Source organism: Chiloscyllium plagiosum, unplaced genomic scaffold, assembly GCF_037043375.1.
Source record: "Chiloscyllium plagiosum isolate Xiang-an unplaced genomic scaffold, Cpla_swu_hap1 HiC_scaffold_32, whole genome shotgun sequence".
Lineage (NCBI taxonomy): Eukaryota > Metazoa > Chordata > Chondrichthyes > Orectolobiformes > Hemiscylliidae > Chiloscyllium > Chiloscyllium plagiosum.
The window spans coordinates 46,309,771-46,326,667 of NW_028270170.1; the positions used below are offsets into that span (position 1 = coordinate 46,309,771).

The 16,897-nt window shown below is 45.0% G+C and overlaps 1 protein-coding gene across 1 annotated transcript in view; it reads right to left on the reverse strand.

The window, feature by feature from the left end:
- The window catches only part of LOC122540038 (1-phosphatidylinositol 4,5-bisphosphate phosphodiesterase delta-3-like), a 155,526-nt gene extending 143,317 nt beyond the window's left edge, over positions 1-12,209 (reverse strand). Inside the window, exon 1 of the mRNA XM_043675361.2 lies at positions 11,820-12,209. Coding sequence (XP_043531296.1) covers positions 11,820-11,901 — 82 coding nt within the window. The 5' untranslated portion in view covers positions 11,902-12,209. The remainder of the gene's footprint in view (positions 1-11,819) is intronic.
- Between the last annotated feature and the right edge of the window lie 4,688 nt (positions 12,210-16,897).

A 16,897-nucleotide genomic window follows, 5' to 3' on the forward strand; every position in this document is an offset into this window, starting at 1 on the left:
GAAGAGGTGTTGGAAATTCTGGAAAGGGTGAAAATAGATAAGTCCCCTGGGCCTGATGGCATTTATCCTAGGATTCTCTGGGAAGCAAGGGAGGAGATTGCAGACCCATTGGCCTTGATTTTTATGTCCTCGTTGTCTACAGGAATAGTGCCAGAAGATTGGAGGCTAGCAAATGTGGTTCCCTTGTTCAAGAAGGGGAGTAGGGATAACCCTAGTAACTATAGGCCGGTGAGTCTCACTTCTGTTGTGGGCAAAGTCTTAGAGAGAATTGTAAGGGATAGGATTTATGATCATCTGGATAGGAATAATGTGATCAAGGATAGTCAGCATGGTTTTGTGAAGGGCAGGTCGTGCCTCACAAACCTTATTGAATTCTTTGAGAAGGTGACTAAGGAGGTGGACGAGGGGAAAGCGGTAGGTGTGGTGTATATGGATTTTAGTAAGGCGTTTGATAAGGTTCCCCATGTTAGGCTACTGCAAAAAATACGGAGGTATGGCATTGAGGGTGAGTTGGAGGTTTGGATTAGGAACTGGCTGGCTGGAAGAAGACAGAGGGTAGTAGTTGATGGTAAAGGTTCATCTTGGAGTGCAGTTACTAGCGGTGTTCCGCAAGGATCTGTTTTGGGACCATTGCTGTTTGTCATTTTTATAAATGACCTGGAGGACGGGCTAGAAGGTTGGGTGAGCAAGTTTGCGGATGATATGAAAGTCGGTGGAGTTGTTGACAGTGAGGAAGGATGTGTCAGGTTACAGCGGGATATAGATAAGCTGCAGAGCTGGGCAGAAAGGTGGCAAATGGAGGTCAAGGTAGGTAAGTGTGAGTTGATTCACTTTGGTAAGAGTAACAAAAAGATGGGGTACTGGGCTAATGGTTGGATACTTGGTCGTGTGGATGAGCAGAGGGATCTTGGTTTCCATGTACACAGATCTCTGAAAGTTGCCACCCAGGTAAATAGTGCTGTGAAGAAAGCATATGGCGTACTGGCTTTTATTGGGAGAGGAATTGAGTTCCGGAGTCCTGAGGTCATGTTGCAGTTGTATAAGTCTCTGGTGCGGCTGCATCTGGAGTATTGTGTGCAGTTTTGGTCGCCATATTATAGGAAGGATGTGGAGGCACTGGAACGGGTGCAGAGGAGGTTTACCAGGATGTTGCCTGGTATGGTAGGAAGATCGTATGAGGAAAGGCTGAGGCACTTGGGGCTGTTTTCATTGGAGAAAAGAAGGTTTAGGGGTGACTTGATAGAGGTGTACAAGATGATTAGGGGTTTAGATAGGGTTGACCATGAGAACCTTTTTCCACGTATGGAGTCAGCTATTACGAGGGGGCATAGCTTTAAATTAAGGGGTGGTAGGTATAGGACTGATGTTAGGGGTAGGTTCTTTACTCAGCGAGTCGTGAGTTCATGGAATGCCCTGCCTGTAGCAGTGGTGGACTCTCCCTCTTTATGGGCATTTAAACGGGCATTGGATAGGCATATGGAGGATAGTGGGCTAGTGTAGGTTAGGTGGGCTTGGATCGGCGCAACATCGAGGGCCAAAGGGCCTGTACTGCGCTGTATTTTTTTCTATGTTTTCTATCTTGACCAGATGGGCCAATGAGCTGAGAAGTGGCAGATGGAGTTTAATTCAGATAAATGTGAGGTGTTGCATTTTGGGAAAGCAAATCTTAGCAGGACTTATACACTTAATGGTAAGGTCTTAGGGAGTGTCGCTGAATAAAGAGACCTTGGAGTGCAGGTTCATAGCTCCTTGAAAGTGGAGTCATAGGGGGGTAGGATAGTGAAGAAGGCATTTGGTATGCTTTCTTTTATTGGTCAGAGTATTGAGTACAGGAGTTGGAAGGTCATGTTGCAGCTGTACAGGACATTGGTTAGGCCACTGTTGGAATATTGTGTGTAATTCTGGTCTCCTTCCTATCAGAAAGGTGTTGTGAAACTTGACATGGTTCAGAAAAGATTTACAAAGATGTTGCCAGGGTTGGAGGACTTGAGCTATGGGGAGAGGCTGGACAGGCTGGGGATGTTTTCCCTGGAGTGTCAGAGGCTGAGGGGTGACGTTATAGAGGTTTACAAAATTATGAGGGGCATGGATAGGATAAATAGACTGTCTATTTATCGGGGAGTCGGGGAGTCCAGAACGAGAGGGCATGGGCTTAGAGTGAGAGGGAAAAGATATAAAAGGGACCTTAGGGGCAATATTTTCACACAGAGGGTGGTACGTGTTTGGAATGAGCTGCCAGAGGAAGTGATGGAGGCTGGAATAATTGCAACATTTAAAAGTCATCTGGATGGGTATATGAATATAAAAGGGTTTAGAGGGATATGGGCCGGTGCTGGCAGGTGGGACTAGGTTGGGTTGGGATATCTGGTCAGCATGGACGGGTTGGACCGAAGGGTCTGTTTCCGTGCTGTACATCTCTATGACTCTGTGAATCTAAGTTGGAAGAACAGCATCTCACTTTCCACTTGGCAACTCTACAGCCTTTTGGATTCAATACTGAGTTCAACGATTTTAGGAATTATGGCAGCCATACACCAGGCCTTGTTATCACAAGTTAGAGTGGTGCTGGAAAAGCACAGCAGGTCAGGCAGCATCCGAGGCTCAGGAAAATCGAAAATCATTCCTGATGAAAGGCTTTTTCCCGAAACATCGATTTTCCTGCTCCTCAGATACTGCCTGACCTGCTGTGCTTTTCCAGCACCACTCTGATCTTGACTCTAATCTCCAGCATCTGCAGTCCTCACTTTCGCCTTGTTATCACAGGGTCTGCTACTATACACAACCCATTGTCATGCGCTAATACAGCTCATTAGTAGCTATTCATTCTCTTACACTAATTGTTTTTCACTTCTTTGTCTGTCCAACTGTTCTTAATTCTTGAGATAGATCTCCATCTATTCTTTCCTCCTTACCCCTTCCCCCTACTCTATTTTCTGCATAAACAACTTTTTCCAAACAACCATCAGTTCTGAGGAAGGGTCATTAACTCTGACTTCTCCTCACAGATGCTGCCAGACTTGCTCAGCCTTCCAGCAATTTCTGTTTTTGTTTCCGCTTCCCACCATCTGCAGTTCTTTCTGTTTTTATAACGTACCCTGGCCTTTTGTCTCCCTCCCTTTTTCAACAAAGCTGTTGCAGTTGCAGTTTTCCAATCCTCCGAGACTCTTCCAGAATCCTGGAAGGATTCTTCGAAGATTACCACCAGTGTACCCACTATCTTTGCAGCTACAGTCGGTTCTGATGTAACGCAATAGGTCAGTTCTCGGGCGATCTCACGTTACAAGAAAATCACGCAATAGCCACGCCACCTAAACTAATGGGACTGAAAGCACGTTATAGCCAATAAAGATAAGGAAAGTTCGCTTTCTACAAATAACGGTCTTTATACTTCAATCACATGAAAGCCAATTTGCATTGAAGAAGTGCTTGTTTAACAGAAGCGACTGTACTTCCTCTAATATCCTCGGTTGCTTCCCATCAGATCCAGGGAACTTATCAGCTTTTAGCCCCCTTAGTTTCCTTAGCATGTATTCTCTGGCGATAGTTATTGTATTTATTTCCTTCCAACCGTTTTTGCCTCTTGACTTTTTGATCCTTTTGGAATGCTATCAGTGACCTAGATCATAAAGACAAATGCAAAGTATTTATTCAATCCTTCAGCCTTTTCCTGGTTTTCCATTATTGTCTCCCCAGCCTCATTTTCTCAGGGGCACATTGGCCTTCCTTTATAAAAAATTTTTAAATAAGGCATTTTTTTAATATGACTTGCTTGTTTACTCTCAGGAGTTTATTTTCTCCCTCTTCTATCTTTTTGATAATCTTTTGTTGGTTTTAAAATTTGCCCATAGTCAATGGACAGCCCTTTTCTCATGCCCTCATGACCTCCTGACTTAGTCTTTGTCCTACACAACAGCTACGGTTAGGGGCTGCTTACACACTATTGCACTCGTGTCGTCTTCTTATCTTCACCCACGTGGATTCTACATCTTTCAATCCAAGGTCACTTTTTGCTATCATGCTTGTTCCATCTCACATCAACTAATGCCATTTGCCATGACCGTGGCAACTTTCAGTCAGGTTAACCCATTCTGAAAGTCGGATGTGGCTTGACCTATCAATCTTGACCTCCACTCCCTGAATTCTGGAGCCTTCCCTACACTGAAGAGAAGCAAGGGCTGTGACAGAAAGAGACACACAAAATAATGCCGAGGCTGTATCTGACAGTGATGTCCAATCGTTTTAATTTTAAAAATATACTTTATTCCTAAAAAAATCAAAAGTACATAGAAATGTTCTAAATTCCTTAGTCTTTGCAGAGAAAACAAACAAACAAAACATTGGAATTTTGACATTTCTATGTACTTTTGACTTTTTTATAAATAAAGTATATTTTTAAAACTAAAATCAATTGAACTGCACTGTCAGATGCAGCTTCAGGGCATTACTTTGTGTCTCTTTCTGTCTCAGTCCTTGCTTCTATAGTTGCAAAAGCAAAGGCATTTTCTACTTCCATTCATTGTGAAGCAGCAAGACAGTCTGACAACTGAACAACGCTCGTTATATGTTGGCAGAAGGACCTTACACAGTGGTCTTTACCCACTGCACCTTGGCAGCAGTTGCCCCAAGCTTAGTGCCACCCTCAGCATGTAGTCCTGGACTTTTGGAATGTGCCAGTCTGCAACACTTGGGTCAGGGTCAACTCTATATACTGGAAGACCAACAAGTTTCAGGCAGATCAAGAGCATCTTTCACCAGGTTAATGGTCCTCCAGGTGCACTCAATGTTTGTCTTGGTGTGCATCCTGGGGAACAGCCTGTAGCGCATGCAGTCCTGCGTCACGGAGTTGCTCAGGACGAACCTCAATTAAAACTGTTGCGTTTCTCTCAAGACTTTGTCTCACAGACACAAGAATGCACCTTTGCAAATATCAGCACAGCCGTGTTGAGAGCAGCATGCGGTGGCACAGACGAGACTGGGTATGTGAGAAGGATCTGATGGGCAGTGCCCTTCTCACCACCACCCAAGCTACATCTTGGTGCTTGTTGGACAGTTCTGATGATGAGACATTCTGCCAAAAGGACTTTGACATTTCTCTTCAGGGAACTTTGACAAGATCCACACTCTCCTTTTCCTGCAGGGTCTCCAGAACAGTAAATGCTGACCACTTCCTGATGGGACTGGTATTCAAATCTTGGCAAGCTTTTGCAGGAGGGCCAGGTGATACAGAACAGACCAACTAGTTGGAGCATTCCACGGTAAAAGGTCAACCCCAACCTTCACAACACCAGGGACAGGTAGAACCTCAGCAAGTAGTTAAATTTGGGTGTTTACGTACCGAGGGTCTCCGCACAACCTGATGCAGCCACACACAAAGGTGGCCATTAGGATGAGGACGGCATTGGGTATGTTCTTCACCCCTCCTTGTCCAGAGTTTTGTACATGGTGTCTCTGCAGACATTGTCCATCTTTGACCTCCAGCTGAACTGGGAGATGGTTCTGGTGACTGCAATGGCACAGATTTGGGGAATGGGCCAGATCTGTGCCGATGAAGCAACACCAAGAGTACCTCATGCCTGATGACTAGGTTTTTACCTGCAAAGGAGGGGGAAGTAATGCTCCTATCTGCTCAGTTTCTGCCTCCCCTTGATGATACTCTGCTTCCAAGTTCAGGCACACCCCCTAGCCCCTCCGACCTACATACCCAGCACTTTCAGATAATCTTACCATGATAGTGAAGGGGAGAAAGGATCATCAGCCCAGTTCCCAAAGAACATGGCCTCACTCTTTCCTCGATTTCCCTTGGCTCCCAAGGCCAATTTGAACTGGTCGCAGCTGCTTGTGAGTCTCTGCACTGACAGTTGATCTGAACAGAAACAGCAGTGCCATCCATGTACAGGGAGGCTTTGACCTGCTGGTCCCCGCTGCATGGAACAGTTACCCCTCTCAGGCTCCCACCTGTCCTGATGGACTCAGCAAAAGGCTCTGTACCAGACACAAACAAGGCAGGAGAAAGAGAGAGGGAAGCCCTGCCTGACTCCAGATCTGATCAGAAAGCTTTCAGATTCCCACCCGTTGACTCAGACTGCGCTAATGAGATTTGTGTAGAGCAGTCAGATCCAATTGCAGATTCCACCCCCCCAAAGGCCATGTTGGAGAGCAGGTCCCACATGTAGGAATGTGATATCCTGTCAAAGGCCTTCTCCTGGTCCAGGCTGATGAGGCAGGCATCCACCCCCACTATCCTGTACATAGGTGGTGACACCCCTGAAGAACACGAGGCTCTCTGAGATCATCCTGCCCGGTGCAGCACAGATTTGGTCAGGGTGGATCACCGATCCCACAGCAGATCTGACCTGGTTAGTGATGACCTTAGATAGAATTTTATAACCTGCAAGCGAAAGTGAGGACGACAGATCCTGGAGATTAGAGTCAAGACTGTGGTGCTGGAAAAGCACAGCAGGTCAGGCAGCATCCGAAGAGCAGGAAAATCGTCAGGAATGATTTTCGATTTTCCTGATCCTTGGATGATGCCTGACCTGCTGTGCTTTTCCAGCACCATTCTAATTTTTTATAAACTGCACTCAGTCCTACGTTTGGTCGGCAATTTCTGACTTTCTCCCTCTGCCCCTTCCGCATGTTGATGAGGGTGATGGTACTTTTACCCATGGATTCTCACATGCCACCTGCCAGAAGTATACTCCTCCAGCTGCTCCTGGCCTATCACATCACACAGAGCTCAGTACAATTCAGCCGGTAAGCTGTCACTTTCGGGAGTTTTGTTCTTCCCAAGGACTCGGGAGCCTAGGTTCACTCATCCAGAGATGACAGCTGTTATCACGTGCTGTGGTCTATGACAGAGGACAGGAATGACCAGGAGGCTGTGCTGTGTGACATACAGTCCAACAGAAGAGAGTTTGCTGATCCTCAGGATGTCAGACTGAGATGGTGTTACCGAGCCATCTTCTTGCTTCAGGTTGCTGAGCCCGGAGCTCTCCTTCTGTACCTTCTGAAAGAAGGAATGCCAGCACATCTCAGCCCATTCCACGATGTGGACCCTGGACCACAGGATCATCTTGGAGGCTTCGGAGCGAGGCTTGCTGGCCCTTCCTCATCCTGGAGAACCTCCTTGACACTGACCCCACTTGGTCGCAGGAGCAGGTTTGGGTAAGTTTCTGGACAGTTTTCTCTGAACACCTTTGAGGATACATACCCTCTTGATGTTTCCCTTGACTGTTTCCCACCATCCACTAGAGGCTCAGAGAGGGGTTTCACAGTTCAACCGTGGTATTGCTTTTTGAGCTCTTCAATGGTTTTTGGAGTCAAAGGTTTCACATTCAGCTTCCATAGTCCCTTGCTGACCTGCTGGTCATCATTCAGCCAACAAGAAGCAGAGGTCAGATGTCAGTGCAACTCTCTAAGAACATGCAGGGCACAAACAGGAAATGTCTGGAGAGAAAAAACAGAGTTAACATTTTGGGTCCGGTTTGAAGTTCTGAAGAGGAGAGAGTCATAGCAGACTCGAAACATTAACTCTGTTTCTCTCTGTACTGATGCTGCCAGACCTGCTGAGTTTCTTTAGATTTACAAGGCTGGTACTGGAATTGCACGGTTTTGACGAGGCTGGGGAGACTGGGGCTCCACTTTCCAGGAATCAAGGTTACAAAATGGATTCGATGAGCTGTATGTACAGAACATGCAGGGCACAAACAGGGAATGTCTGGAGAGAAAAACAAAGTTAACAGAGTTAAATCTAAAGAAACTCAGCAGGTCAGGCAGCATCAGTACAGAGAGAAACAGAGTTAATGTTTTGAGTCTGCTATGACTCTCTTCTTTAGAACCTCAGACCGGACCCAAAATGTTAACTCTGTTCTTTTCTCCAGAGATGCTGCCAGACCTGCTGAGTTTCTTCAGTACTCTCTGCATTTGTTTTAGAATAAGTTCACATTACTGTCAGTACGTACTGTCGGTGTGTACCCAAACAGGTACCCAAAATTTCATTAGCTCCTCTCAGGAACAGTTTTTTAAAATATTCTGATGGCTGGAGCTATGAGCTATCGGGAGAGGCTGAGTCAGCTGGGGGTGTTTTCCCTGGAGCATCGGAGGCTGAGGGGTGACCTTATAGAGTCATTGAGATGTACTGCACAGAAACAGACCTTTCAGTCCAACTCGTCCATGCACACCAGATATCCTAACCTAGTCTAGTCCCAGTTGCCAGCACTTGACCCATATCCCTCTAAACCCTCCCTGTTCATATGCCCATCCAGATGTCTCTTAAATGTTGTCATTGTACCAGCCTCCACCAACTCCTCTGGCAGCTCATTCCCTACACGCAACACCCGCTACATGAAAAAGTTGTCCCTTGTAGTTTTTTTCTTCTCTCACCCTAAACCTATGCCCTCTAGTTCTGGACTCCCCGACTTCAGGGAAAAGACCTTGTCACCCGTGAGCCATTGAGGGTGGCACAATAGCTCAGTGGTTAGCACTGCTGCCTCACAGCACCAGTGACCTGGGTTCAATTCCAGCCTCGGGGGAGTGTCTGTTTGGAGTGTGCACATTCTCCCTCTATTTGTGTGGGTTTCCTCCGGGTGCTCTGGTTTTCTCCCACAGTCCAAAGATGTGCAGGTCAGGTGGATTGGTCATGCTAAATTGCCCATAGTGTCCAGGGATCTGCAGCTTAGGTGCATTAATCAGGGGTAAATGTCGGGGAATGGGTGGTGGGTTATTCTTCTGAGGGTCGGTGTGGACTTGTTGGGCCAAAGGGCTTCTTTCCAAACTGTAGGGATTCTAATTCTAAGAACTTACCAATCCATGCCCCTCATGATTTCATAAGCTTCTTTAAGGGTGATCCTTCAGCCTCTGATTTCCAGGGAAAACAGCCCTGGCCTATCCAGCCTCTCCAGCCTCTCCCTAAAGCTCAAAACCTCCAATCTTGGCAACATCTTTGTAAATCTTCTCTGAACCCTTTCAAGCTTCATAACGTCCCTCCTATAGTAGGGAAACCAGAATTGCACTCAATATTCCAAAAGTGGCCTAACCAACGTCCTGTACAGTTATAACATCACCTCCCAACTCCTATACTCAATGCGCTGACCAATAAAGGAAAACATACCAAACGCCTTCTTCACTATCCTATCTACCTGAGAATCCACTTTCAAGGAGCTATGAACCTGCACTCCAAGGTCTCTTTGTTCAGCAACACTTCCTATTAAGGTTATAAGTCTTGCCCTGATTAGCCTTTCCAAAATGCAGCACTTCAAATTTATCTGAACTCCAATGACCCTCCCTCAGCCCATTGGCCCATTTGATCACGATTCTGTTGTACTCTGGAGTACAACCTTCCTTGTTGTCCTTTACACCTCCAATATTGGTGTCATCTGCAAACTTACCAACTGTACCTCTTATGTTCACATCGAAATTATTTAAATAAATGACAAAAAGCAGTGGACCCAGCACCAATCCTTGTGGCACTCCACTGGTCACAGGCCTCCAGTCTGAAAAACAACCCTCCACCACCACCCTCTGTCTTCTACCTTTGAGTCAGTTCTGTATCCAAATGGCTAGTTCTCCCTGTATTCCGTGAGATCTAACCTTGTTAACCAGACTCCCATGGGGAACCTTGTTGAACACCTTACTGAAGTCCATATAGATCACATCCACAGCTCTGCCCTCATCATTCCTCTTTGTTACTTCTTCAAAAACTCAATCAAGTTTGTGAGACATGATTTCCCACGTACAAAGTCATGTTGACTATCCCTAATCAGTCTTTGCCTTTCCAAATACTTGTAAATCTTGTCCCTCAGGATTCTCTACAACAACTTGCCCATCACTAATGTCAGGCTCACCGATCTATAGTTCCCTGGCTTGTCCTTACCACCCTTCTTAAACAGTGGCACCACATTAGCCAACCTCTAGTCTTCTGGCACCTCACCTGTGACTATCGATGATACACATATCTCAGAAAGAGGCCCAGCAATCACTTCTCTAGCTTCCCATAGAGTTCTCGGGTACACCTGGTCAGGTCCTGGGGATTTATCCACCGTTATGCATTTTAAGACATCCAGCACTTCCTCCTCTGTAATATGGACGTTGTTCAAGATGACACCATCTATTTCCCTACAGTCAATATCTTCCATGTCCTTCTTCACAGTAAATACTGATACAAAATACTCCTTTAGTATCTCCCCTATCTCTTGTGATTCCACACAAAGGCCGCCTTGCTGATCTTTGAGGAGCCTTATTCTCTCCCTAGTTACCCTTTTGTCCTTAATGTATTTGTAAAAACTCTTTGGATTCTCCTTAACTCTATTTGCCAAAGCTATCTCATGTCCCCGTTTTGCCCTCCTGCTATCCCTCTTAAGTATACTCCTCCTACCTTTATAACCTTGTCAGGATTCACTCAATCCTTGCTGTCTGTACCTAACATACACTTTCTTCTTTTTCTTAACCAAAACCTCAATTTCTCCAGCCATCCAGCATTCCCTACACCTACTATACATGACTTTCACCCTTATAGGACTATATTGTCTCTCTCTCTCGTTATATCATTTTTGAAGGCTTCCATTATAGAGGTTTATAAAATCATGAGGGGCATGGATAGGATAAATAGAAAAGGTATTTTCCCTGGGGTGGGGGAGTCCAGACCTAGAGGGCATAGGTTTAGGGTGAGAGGGGAAAGATTTAAAAGGGACCTAAGGGGCAACATTTTCACACAAACGATGGTGTGTGTATAGAATGAGCTGCCAGAGGAAGTGGTGGAGGCTGGTACAGTTACAACATTTAAAAGACATCTGGATAGGTATATGAATAAGAAGGTAAAAACAATGACTGCAGATGCTGGAAACCAGATTCTGGATTAGTGGTGCTGGAAGAGCACAGCAGTTCAGGCAGCATCTAAGGAGCTTCGAAATTGACATTTTGGGCAAAAGCCCTTCATCAGGAATGGAAGGGTTTAGAGGGATATGGGCCAAGTGCTGGAAAATAGGCCAAGATTAGGTTAGGATATCTGGTTGGCATGGACAAGTTGGACCAATGGGTTTCTTTCTATGCTGTACATCTCCACGACTCTTATGATGTACTTAATGCTTTAAGGTACAAACTGTTTCTACAACAATTAGCACTCACTCTGGTGTGAGCTTCCTCATACTCCCCACTGTCTCTCTTGCTAAGATTTGAAAATCAGTGTTGTCCTTGTACAATCAGCTAATGCTATCAATATATTTTCCCGGTTCTGTCAAACCTTCAAGCACACCAGCCTTTCAAATTTAACTGGAGTAAAAATCCCTGGAAATATTCTGTGAACCCAGCGTGTCATCTTTCTGGGTGTGGGGCTACCAGAACTCGGCACAAACATCCAAACTGGGGCTTTAATTGCCTTTGGCTTTGGGTGAGGAATATCGCCAGTGTGGAGAAAACACGACAGCTGCCTGTTTAAGACACGACGCCCCTTCAATCCGCTGTTTTGTGAAATGTGCTGAATCTCCCCCCCCCCCCCCCCCCTCTGATCAGAGACACACACACAGAATTCATCCCAAATCTGCAGCCTCCAGTAAAACAAATCCCAGAAATATTCCACACTGTGCAAAGGGAGGTGCCTCCCTTCTCCAGCAGCGAGGGAGAGCCGCTGGAAACTCCAGATTTTTTTTTCCCAAAAGGAGAAACTTTTCAGGAATGCTCCTTATTTAGTCAGAGGGTGGACTGCAGCCCCGCAGCTCTCCGCGATCCATGTTTACTCCGTGTCCCGGTTATTCCTGGCCGGGACACATTCCTCCCAGACCTTCCCTCAGCAATGCACATCCCATCCCATCCCATCCCATCCTTACCGACTTTCCTGAAGGCTTTCAGAGCGAGTTTGTTGGCATCCGACTCCGGCAGCTGCGAGCCCCTGGATCTGGTACCGATCATGGTGTTGCTTTGTCCCGGCCGCGCTGTCTGCTCGCTCCCGGGGGTGGTGGGGGCTTCCTGAGCTCCGAGCCTGGGACACAGAGCCGGCCTGTGCCGGGCTGCTCTCTCTCTCTCTCTCTGTCTCTGCCTGTGCCTCTCTCCTCACTCCCTGCAGCTTGAGGTGTTGCTCTCTGCTCAATCCCCAGCTGCTCTCAGTTCCCCTGCCCTCCCCCTTCACCTTCTTCCCTCAGGCTGGAGGCTGGATCCTGCTAACCAGAAGCTTCTCCTCTCCGACCCTTCACTTATAATCCAGGAATTCAACTCATGTGACTTTCTGCCTCTATATAAGGAAAAAGGGGTCGTCGCCACGCGAGGTAAAATTGGAAGGGGAAAGTTCATTCGCTTCCCCGCTGGCCAGGCTGCACTGTCAGGGCTGGGACTGTTGCTTTATAGAAACCGAATGCAAGATCAGCCCACTCATGTCATCGACTTCTGTCCTTAGGACCCAAAACACTGCCTCTGCACAAGAGATTTCCCATTACACAGACCAGTACAAGCAACCAAATATTTGTAATAACACAGTTCTGTCGCTATCTTCTACCACTGCAGCTTTCCTTCAATGTGTGAGGGAATTCCTGTTTTTAGTGTGTGTTGGGATCAAGTCAGCCAAATTCTTTAAATAAAGAAGCTGTTTATTGTGGACAAAAATTACTCTGCAAAGATTCTAACATTGCAAAGTGTTCCTGTAGAGCCAGCCCCAGGATTCTGTGGACAGGGTGGTAAGGCTGATGGGTGTGAGGAAGTAGTTTTAGTCAAGCAGTGACGGATTTCTCTCCGTGGCCCGTGCTTTCTTACCCCACTGGTTACAACAAAGTTAAATTTTAACGTGGAAGGTCATCCTGACAATTTCAGACTGTGTGTAACTCAGCAAGCAAAGCAAATAAATAACTGCGCACGCAGGAAATCAGAAATAAAAACAGGAATTAATAGTATACACTTAATGGTAAGGTCCCTGGGAGTGTTGCTGAACAAAGAGACCTTGAAGTATAGGTTTATAGCTCCTTGAAAGTGGAGTTGCAGGTAGACAGGATAGTGAAGAAGGTGTTTGGTATGCTTTCCTTTATTGGTCAAAGTATTGAGTATAGGAGTTGGGAGGTCATGTTGCGGCTGTACAGGACATTGGATAGGCCACTGTTGGAATATTGCGTGCAATTCTGATCTTCCTATCAGAAAGATGTTGTGAAACTTGAAAGGGTTCAGAAAAGATTTACAAGGATGTTGCCAGGGTTGGAGGGTTTGAGGCTGAGTAGATTGGGGCTGTTTTCCCTGGAGCGTCGGAGATAGAGGAGTTACCTCATAAAGGTTTATAAAATCATGAGGGCCATGGATAGGGTAAACAGACAAGGTTTTTTCCCTGGGGTGGGTGAGTCCAGATCTCGAGGGCATAGGTTTAGGGTGAGAGGGGAAAGATATAAAAGGGACCTAAGGTGGTGAGTGTATGGAATGAGCTCCCAGAGGAAGTGGTGGAGGCGAGTACAACTGCAACAGTTAAAAGGCATCTGGATGGGTATATGAATAGGATGCGTTTAGAGGGATATGGTCCAAATGCTGGCAAATGGGACTAGATTTATTTAGGAAATGTGGTCGGCATGGATGCGTTGAACCAAAGGGTCTGTTTCGGACTATGAATTGCTGGGAAAACTCTGCAGGTCTGGCAGCATCTGTGGAGAGAAGGCAGAATGTTAACTCTGTCTTCTCTCCACAAATACTGGCAGACCTGCTGAATTTTCCCAGCAATTCCTGTTTTTGTGTGTGTATCTCTGTGTTAAAATCAAGTCAGCCAAATTCCTTAAATAAATAAGTTATTTATTGTGGACAAAAATTACTCTGCAAAGATGATAACATTACAAAGTGTTCCTGTAGAGCCAGACTCAAGATTCTGTGACAAAAGACAGGGTGGTAAGGCTGATGAGTTGGCAGAGTTAATATTCAGTGTATTGCCATGCTGCAGGGACTCAGCCGTGGACACATTGTGCTTTCTAATGGAAACACAAATATTTCCATTAATAGTGGCACACCTAGAGAACACATAGCCAAGTGATGAAAATTTTCCAACCAGCTTGAGACTGGTGCCACTAACAGTTATGTCTGGTGATCCAAAGCATGATATGTATGTTTGTAAATGACTCAAGTCTTGCAACACAAAGCTACATTTCAAAAAATTACCAATGATACCAAACTTGGAGATAGTGACAGTGAGGATGACATCAAATGACCACAATAGGAAATAAATAAACTGTAATAATGGGCAGACATGTGGCATGTGAAGTTTTTTTTCATAGATATTTTTATTGAAAAAAGAAAAGTTTTAAAAAGTTTTTTTTTACAAAATACAAAAGTAATACAAGCAAGTATAAACACCAATCTGAGATTAAAAATTAAATAATAACCGAGACGACAAACAAAAAAAGTGAAAAACCCAACTAACTACTAATCTATCCTACAAACAATCAAAACATAAAATAGGATAGCGATAAACAACAGAATAATTAAATAACTAAGTACATGCTCAAAATAGATTTACATCAAGTCATAATAAAACCCGTATTTATACGGGATTCCTTCTCCCAGGGAGTCCCTGAACCAGCCAGAACCATTATCACAGCTACACAAAAGCCCTGGACAATATGGCCAAAATATCTGTGTCGATATAGTTCAAATAGGGCTGCCATGTTTTATAGAATAATTCAGTTTTTTGATGCACCATATTTGTGAGGAAGTCAAGGGGGATATATTCCATGATTAACCTGTGCCAGTTCGAAAGTCCTGGAGGGCCTTCAGCTGCCCAATTCACTAGAATATTCTTCCTTGCACTAAAGGAGAGAATGGCAAATAATTTCCTACCATGCACGTTCAGGGAGGGCAAGTCTGAAAAGCCCAAAAGTAGAGACACTGGATCCAGTCTAATCTCCGTACCCAAGATCTCTGTCAAGGTATTCACTACTCTATCCCAATACCTACAGATCTTATGGCATGTCCATAGACAATGCATGAGAGTGCCAAAATCTATTTTGTATTTAGGACACATTGGGGATGCTCCTACCTTAAATTTTGTGAGTCGTTCAGGTGCTATATGTACCCTGTGGAGTATCTTTAATTGAGTAGCTTGAGCTCTATTACAAACAGAGATCTTTCTGGCATTTTCCCAGATGTGCTCCCACATTTCTGAAGAGATTTCTAACCCCAATTCTTGGTTCCTTGTTTTGAATAGTCGTTCCATGCCTTTCGATACCCCATTATATAATGAGTGATAAAGAGTACTGATCGAGGATGGCCCCATCGGCCATAGCACTCTCCTTTCCCTGATGGATTTGTAAGGATTGACTATCAGTGTAGTGTTCTTCTGTATGTAATCTCATATCTGGAAATACAGAAAAAGGTCCAAACTTTAGGCAGTCCAAACTTTTGGTGCAACTGCTCAAAAGACATCATAACCTTCCCTTCAAACAGGTCCCCCAAGCAGGAGATACCTCTGGACCTCCAAGTTTTAAATGTAGCATCTGTCAGCCCTGGCTGGAATCCCGATGCTCCCACTATGGGGGTGTAAGGGGAGGTTTTTTGCAGGTTACCCTCATCTTGTCGCATTATTCTCCAGGCTTTAATTGTGTTAAGTACAATAAGATTTTTACAATAGTCCATGATAGCTCTCACCTTATCCATAAATAAAAGATTGATGCGGGGACACTTTGCTTGGGAGGTCTCCGTATCTAACCAAATTGATTGTTGGTCAGAAGAGACTCAATCAGCCACATAAGATAATAAAGAGCTCAACGGATACCTCCTGAAGTCAGGAAAGTCCAGTCCTCCCCTTGCTTGTGGAAGCTGCAGCTTTTCTAATTTGATAAGGGGCCGTCTATGATTCCAGATAAAGGAACCAAGCCAGCCGTGGAGCTTACGGAATGCCAGTCTCGGCAATATCAGAGGGAGCATTCTCATGGGATATAGAAGATGAGTTAGAATATTCATTTTAACTAAGGCTTCTCTGCCTAACCAGGATATTGGAAGATCTCCCCAGTGTTGAAGGTCTTGCCTTATTTTCTCTAATAGGTGCACAAAATTGGCTTTATACAGCTGACCAAATACTGGGGTAATAAAAATAACTAAGTATAGAAAACCCTCCAGTGACCACCGAAAGGGAAAGCAAGATCTGTCCGGTAAGGTGGATATACTCGCGAGACCACCCAACAACACGGCCTCTGATTTCATAAAATTAATTTTGTAGCCTGAGAACATACTAAATAGACTGACCACTTGGATTAGGCGGGGCACGGATATCAAAGGATCACTTAATTAAAGGAGGACATCATCTGCATAGAGAATTTTTTTTGTTTACCCGAACCAACCCTCGGGGCCGTTATGTTAGGGTCAGTTTGTATAGCTTCCACTAGTGGTTTAATTACTAGCGTGAATAATAATGGTGAGAGAGGACATCCCTGACGGCAGCCCCTACCAACATTGAAGCTATCCAAACATCGACCATTGGTGATCACAGCAGCTTTGGGGTCAGTGTATAATACTGAGACCCATTTAGAAAATACCTCTCTGACACCAAACCTCTCCAGTGTATAAAAACGATATGACCATTATACCCGATCAAATGCCTTCTCCGCGTCCAAGGAGACAGCTAGACCCGGTATTCTTCCGTTGGCAGGCTGGTATCATATTTAAGACCATTCTAATATTATTAGTTGATCTGCAGCCCTTTATAAACCCCGTCTGGTCCTCTTTTATGATGTGTGGTACGACCCTCTCCAATCTTAATGCTAACATTTTCGAGAGAATTTTGAAATCCACATTTAGCAAAGATATTGGTCTATATGATGAGCAATCTTCTGGGGCCTTTCCTTTTTTAAGAATAAGAGATATATTTGCTTTTCTCAGCGAAGGCGGGAGGCGGCCCTGACTATGTGAGTAATTGTACATATTTATAAGTGGCCCCTATAAATTCTTTATAAAA